The sequence below is a fragment of the Sinocyclocheilus rhinocerous genome, unplaced genomic scaffold (assembly GCF_001515625.1).
Source record: "Sinocyclocheilus rhinocerous isolate Xijiao unplaced genomic scaffold, SAMN03320098_v1.1 scaffold1534, whole genome shotgun sequence".
Taxonomy (NCBI): domain Eukaryota; kingdom Metazoa; phylum Chordata; class Actinopteri; order Cypriniformes; family Cyprinidae; genus Sinocyclocheilus; species Sinocyclocheilus rhinocerous.
The window spans coordinates 841733-849257 of NW_015638992.1; the positions used below are offsets into that span (position 1 = coordinate 841733).

At 39.5% G+C, this 7525-nt stretch overlaps 1 protein-coding gene across 1 annotated transcript in view; it reads right to left on the reverse strand.

Moving 5' to 3' along the window:
* The window catches only part of piezo2b (piezo-type mechanosensitive ion channel component 2b), a 110185-nt gene that overhangs the window by 4804 nt on the left and 97856 nt on the right, over positions 1–7525 (reverse strand). The window contains 5 exon segments of the mRNA XM_016566511.1: positions 2858–3030; positions 3460–3552; positions 4704–4892; positions 4969–5116; positions 5957–6115. Coding sequence (XP_016421997.1) covers positions 2858–3030; positions 3460–3552; positions 4704–4892; positions 4969–5116; positions 5957–6115 — 762 coding nt within the window.

The following is a 7525-nucleotide window of genomic DNA, read 5'->3' on the forward strand; positions in this document are numbered from 1 at the left end:
CCCAGCCCTCTACCGGTTCTCACGGATTCATCGAGTGAGGGCCTGGCACCAGATGTTCTGCCACTTCTGGCTGCCGAGGGGATGGAGGAGCTCGACAAGGTCTACAGTACGGACACTCTGGAGTAGTTTTAGCAAGCCGACGCTAAACCGGGGCCTCTCAGTGCCTTTACTCGTTTGAGGTGAGAACACAGGAGGATACCGGCTCCACACGAAGGCTATAGAATCTAGCGAACGTGTTGGGGGTCGCCCAGACCGCAGCTCTACAAATATCTGTCAGCGAGGCGCCACGAGCCAGTGCCCAGGAGGATGCAACACTTCTAGTAGAGTGAGTTCGCAACTTGAGCGGGCAGGGCACACCCTGTGCCTGATAAGCCAGTGTGATGGCATCCAATATCTAGTGGGCCATCCTCTGCTTGCCGGCCTCTGTAACAGACAAAGAGCTGATCTGAGGTCCTAAAGCTTTGTGTCCGGTCTACGTACCATCTCAAGGCTTGGACGGGACAAAGCAAAGCTAGGGCTGGGTCTGCCTCCTCTGGGGGCAGCGCTTGCAGGTTCATTGAGTTTTCATTGAAAGGAACTTTAGCTCGACTGACTGCAAGGGCTCAAATGGGCCCTGCTGTAGTGCTCTGAGCACTAAAGACAGGTCCCAAGAGGGTATAGAGAGGGGCTGGGGAGGATTTAACCTTCTCGCCCCCCTAAGGAACCTGATGACCAAGTCATGCCTCCCTACCGACTTCCCTTCCACGGGGTCGTGATACGCAGCAATTGCAGCCACATAGACTTTAAGGGTGGAGGGAGACAGCCTTCGCTCCAACCCTTGCTGCAAAAGGACAGCACGACTCTGATCGGGCATCTACGGGGGTCCTCTTGGTGAGAAGAACACCACTCGACGAACAGGTTCCACTTCAAGGCATAAGTGCTCGTAGATGGTGCTCTTGCTGAAGTGATGGTGTCTACTACCTCTTGGGGTAGGCCACCTAGAACCTCCGCGTCCCGTCCAGGGACCAGACGTGAAGTTTCCAGAGGTCTGGACGTGGGTGCCACAGGGTGCCCCGTCTTTGAGTCAGTAGATCCTTCCTCAGAGGAATCTGCCAGGGAGGGGCTGTCATATGGAGCATTAGTTCCGGGAACCAGGTACGAGTGGGCCAGTAGGGCGCCACAAGCAGAACTTGCTCCTCGTCCTCCCCGATCGTGCACAGTGTCTGTGCGAGAAGGCTTACTGGGGGAAAGCATACTTGCACAGGCCCCGCGGCCAGCTGTGTGCCAGTGCATCCGTACCGAGTGTTCCTTCGGTCAGGGAGTAAAACAACTGGCAGTGAGAGGTCTCTGGAGAGGCAAACAGGTCTACCTGAGTGGCTCCGAAACGTCTCCAAATCAGCTGGACCGTCTGGGGATGGAGTCTCCACTCTCCGGGGAGCGCAGCTCGTGACAGCTCGTCGGCTGCCCGGTTGAGCAGACCCGGAATGTGAATGGCACGAAGCGACCTCAGATCCTTCTGACTCCAGAGGAGGAGGTGGCAGGCGAGTTGCAACATGCGGCGGTAGCGTAGACCACCTTGTCGGTTGATGGACGTAGGGGGCCGCCCTCGGTGACGAGCAGGCTGGGGTGCTGCGGCCGCTGGACGGGTGGAGGCAGCAGCTGCCCACCGGGGCAGGACATGTCAGATCACCTCAGTCTGCTGAAACTAGCACTGAAACTAGATGAGTTTTGAAAACAATGTTTGATTTTCTGTTATTAACAGAGGTGGGAATGTCTGTAATCACCCAGCACACACTATCAACTATATATGTACAGTATATAGTCTAGCAACACCTCAGCAACTGCATAGCAAGAGCCTAGCAACCACCCAGAATATCCTAGCAACACTTTAGCAAACAACTAGATCATCTAACTAACCTGGAACATAAAACTATTTACGTTTTTTTAAACAAGACTTTAAAACAAGCCACCATAAATTTGTTTTTCAATCTAGTTATTACAGTTTTCTTAAATGCTTACACACAATTCAAATACACAGATGACTTTCCTGCTCAGTGAACACTTGTAAGATGAATAACACTGTAACAAAAAAACTCTAGTATAATGTCTATTACAGTATACAACATAAATTAAATTACAAATACAGATGTATAATACAGCAATCAACTTTTGGGAAAAAATAATTTTCATTTTACTACTGTAAAAAAAACTTCAAATACCAATGAATTATATAGTGTATGAACTTGGTAACTTGGCACAGTTTACTGAAAGCCATGTTTTGTTGCGATTATTTTACGTTACGCTGTCATCACTGCCAGTGTTGGGCAAGTTACTTCCAAAATGTAATACATTATATATTACTAGTTACTGTCTTTTGAAAGTAATTAGTTACATTACAATATTACTGTCTCTGAATTGTAATGCGTTACACTACTTTTGAGTTACTTTTGAGTTACTTTCACCAAAATATCCACAGACTTATGACTAGGCATTAGTAGCACATGAAACACTGCTTACATTTATATTTTATTCTGTAGTAATTCTGGGGTGGAACAGCTTTTTCTTAGGGTGGCATTTGCCACCCCATGCCACCCCGGTAGATCCGCCCCTGCCAAAGAGCACAGTTTCAAGTAAAAATCTTTATTCTACTGAAGAAAAAGTGTCACTTACATTTTGGATGGACTGAGGGTGAGTAAAACAGCAAATTTTAATATGATAAATATTTTACCTAGTAAAATATCATAAAATGTTTGGATCTCAGGGTGAAATCTGGACAGCATTTTTTAAATTTTATTTTACCCATTAGCCACCAGCAGACCAGGTTCTTCTAAGTGCTCAGTGTAACTGTATGCCGGTGTGATGTTGAACTCTACAGTACCTCTGTATGGACCAGGTGAAGGTGAGAGGAAACTTCTCGTCTGTGTTATTGAGCATTTTAATGAGGTTCTCCTTGCTCGGGGGGCTGATGGTCCAGAGTGAGTTGGAACTTCCTTCTAGTTTGGCTATTGTCAAATCCTCATAAACATAAGACTCCAGGAACTGCATGGCATTCTGTAGGAGACACAAGCATCTTTAGCTCTATTTAGAAACAATCCGGAATGCACAATTTATCATCATCATTGTTATCAGACATATACAGTGTATGTATATATATATATATATATATATATATAGTAGTATTTCAAAAGTAGTATTAATTCCTAAATAAACCCTAATTATTTTACAAAATTTGTTAAATTGGCAGGCAAATAATGCCACAATATCCAAATAGTCCTAAAACAAGTTCCATTTTATCTATGCAAAATTTCATTTCTTATTTTTTATTTTGATTATGCAGTGAAATGTGAAAATAGAACTCTATTGGTCATTATTAATCAGCTATCTGAAATCATTTCTATATATCGGTAAATTACTAGAAAACATGTTCATGTCAAAGTACAACGGAGCTGCTGTGATTTGAACAGACGCTTAGTTCCTTACTGCATCAGATCTGTATATTTCTGAAAACTTGACAAACTCTGCAGAAGACACATTTTTCAGATGGTTCTGCTGGGCACTCATCGTGAAGATCGGCTGAAAACAATAAAACAAACAAGAACAGAAAAAAGAGAGCCATGTTAATTATCAAATGGTAGGCAACTTGAGATGTGCACGCTTCCCATAGGATAGACAAAAATATCAGATCTCTTAGACAGCACTGAACAAACAGAGACATTTATTTATGTCTCCTGCTTCTCAGATGTTTCTCCTGAGAAAAGACCCCTGTAATTTCACACGTCTTTTCTAGAGTTTCAGAAGAGATCTCAACAATGTCTCAATCTGTGCTCTGTTTTGCCTAGATACTAAAGTCTGAAATCAAAAGTCAGTGATCCAGTGATGTTATTGTAACTAAAACTATATAAAAAATAATTGCTGGTAATTGAAATAAAGCTGAAATAATATAAAATATTAATATTAGATAAAAATTAAATGAAATAAATAAATGTAAGTTACTGTACTAAAATAACTAAAACTGAAAAAATATTAAAGATAAATAGAAAACACTCCAAATAAAACTGACATAACATAATTACTAAACTAAAATTATAATAAAAAATAATAAATTATAATAATGAATAAAATACAATTTAAATAATAAATAGAAAAAACTAAGTAATAAAATAATTACTAATATAAACATAATATAAAATGCATAATATAAAATGACTAAAATTTAAACTAAAATCTAAAATTATACAAATCAATAACTAATAAAAATGACAAAACACATAATAAAATTACTAAAATTTTAACTAAAATCTAAAATTATACAAATCAATAACTAATAAAAATGACAAAACACATAATAAAATTACTAAAATTTTAACTAAAATCTAAAATTATACAAATCAATAACTAATAAAAATGACAAAACACATAATAAAATTACTAAAACAAACTAAAAGTAAAATGAAAAATGAAAAAAATCAAAGCTTATTAAAAATATTATATTAAACAGTATATGAATAATATGAACTCAAAAATATCTTCCCACGTTCATTTTATAGATTTATAAACTTATTGGATGACTCGTTTGCGTATATTTTGATTTCTGCAAATGTCTTTTTAGGAGAAACACCTGAGACAGAATAGAAAGCAATAAAATGTTTCTTGGTTTATATTGAAAGTAGGAACTGGCAGACATCTGAAATGAGCATGCAGATGAGCAGAACAGTGCTGTGCACCTGAAGTCCTCCCAGCGTGAGCGTGACGGACACGTCCAGCGGAGTGTTGACCACTCCTGCCACAGATTTGATCAGAGACATGAAGAGCAGCGGGAACCAAACGATGCAGATCAGGAGCATCACGATCATGCCACCCATTCCATACTTCACAACCTTCTTCTTCTTCTGCCCGCGCGGCTGAGGGTAACGCTGCCACACGACACACACACAGATGCTCAGGATGCTGCCTTAGGAGGAAGCTGCCTGCTATTTCTCGCTTTCTTACCTTCTCGGACTCCCTCCAGCATTTGAGGATGAAGATGTGAGCGTAGATGTCCTCCACACAGATCCAGCTAGACAAGCTGAGCGTCGTGTCCGTCCAAACCCAGTCCATCACCGCCCGCAACTCCGTCAGGAACGGGATCAGACGGAACCTGGGACACACAACGCACACTAAGCAGGCGCATCTGTTATGCATAGAAAACAACTGGCTTGCTTTAACTTCCTTTTACTTATAAAAATTAGTGGTCGACCGATATGCCAGCTGATATTTTGCGTTTTTTAAAGGGTTAGTTCACCCAAAAATTCTGTCATTAATTACTCACCCTCATGTTGTTCCAAACCCGTAAGACCTCCGTTCATCTTCGGAACACAAATTAAGATATTTTTGATGGAATCTGAGAGCACTCTGACCCTGCATAGACAGCAATGATATTACCACGATCAATGCACAGAAACGTAGCAAGGAGATCGGTAAAATAGTCCATGTGACATCAGGGGTTCAACCGTAATTTTACGAAGCTACGAGAATACTTTTTGTGTGCAAAGAAAATAATAATAACATAATTTTTTCAGCAATTCTTCTCCCCGAGTTACTGTCTTCCGCGAACGTAATCAACGTAATCAGTGTTCAGCATGCGCGCTTTCTACTAAACGTAAACAATGCTGATTCAAAGACATGGATTATTTTACAGATGTCCTTGCTACGTTTCTGCGTGTTGATCGTGGTTGTATCCTTGCTGTCTATGCAGGGTCAGAGTGCTCTCAGATTCCATCAGAAATATCTTAATTTGTGTTCCGAAGATGAACGAAGGTCTTACGGGTTTGGAACGACATGAACGGTGAGTAATTAATGACAGAAATGTCATTTTTGGGTGAACTAACCCTTTAATTATGGGCATTGGTCGCTATTTTTTTTTTTCATTCCACAATAACAAACACTAAATTCCATGCAACATCACCCTATAAAAACTGCTGTTGAACATGTTTCTCACCCCTGGAAGAGGAAGAGGTTGACGTAGTTGTAGCTCTTGGTGAGGAAGTTTCCCAGGATGCGAGTCGGATATCCACAGCGGATCTGATACGCTGACAGGCCGAAGTAAATGCATTTCACAAAGTACCACAGCTGAGCGATAGTGTTCTGACTGAAGCGCCTGCACAGAGGAGATCAAACACATGTTAGGACATCGAGGGCATTTCTTCTTCATGTTTTACCTAACAGGGATTACGGAAGACATCTCTGCATCATTTGTTCTCACAGAAGTTTTTTTCTCTCTTATTACTACAGTATATTTATTTTTCAGTTTCTGGATTCCGTTTTAATGCTATACATTTTTAGTAAACAAAAAGAATGTCTAATGAATTGAAATCATGAAACTTTAAGTTGAACAAAAATTAAATTTTTAGGACCCTATGAAAACCAGTTTCGGGATTCAGTTTGAATTATTTTAATGTATTTATGAAACTTTTTATATGGTAATCAAATTAAGGCATAAAACATTAACAATTTAACCTTTCTTTGTAAATGTAGTGAAATGACAGTTTAACAATTATGTTTATTTTTTGTAAAATTCCATGACTTTCTGCTTTATTATATATATATATATATATATATATATATCAGGGCTTGAAAACGAAAAAAAAATTCAATCGGTTCACGCCGAGCAGAATAGATATTTTAACGTTTCTGTTCCTGCCAGGAAACATGTCGTTCAAACCGGAAACCGTAGCAAAACGGTGCACACCGGTTTGAGCTTGAACTTGCCCCTGGTAACGTTAGCCTATAACCCGCTGCGCTTAGTCACAGCCAATACAGCATCATCTTTTCAAGATTTTGACCAAATGTAGGCTACTAAACACTTTAAAGACATTAAAGTAGTTTTAAGATATTTAAAAATGTTTGCTGCATTGTTAAAAAACGCTACTTGTATACAACAGATTGAACAACGGAGCATTGTAACTTTTTATTTGATTCTTTAATTGTATTTTATTTTGATAATGAACAGGTTGCAATGTCGCAAAAATATGTTGTGTGTGCGCGTGAGGCGCCGGCGCGATGATCCAACGCTGGTTGGTTATACAGATAGAAGAAGACATCATTCAAAACTGTCAAGCTTTTGCAAAATAAAGAAAAAACTTACCCATGATGAGTTCACAGCTGAGCGCGGGCCGGCATTTCACTCGTTATTAATATTAGTAAATATTAGTATAGTATAGTAAATATTAAATGGAACGATAAAATAACGTTATTAACCGGTTAATGGCCATTTCATATTTTCGATTCTGTTCGGAACTATAAAATTAGATTTAGTTTCTGTTTCTGGTCCTGTCAAAATTTCGTTCGTTTCCGGTTTTCGTTTTCGTTCCTTGAACTGGTTCAGAGCCCTGATATATATATATATATATATATATATCCAATATATTGGATTGATATATACAGTGGGTACGGAAAGTATTCAGACCCCCTTAAATTTTTCACTCTTTGTTATATTGCAGCCATTTGCTAAAATCATTTAAGTTAATTTTTTTTCCTCATTAATGTACACACAGCACCCCATATTGAC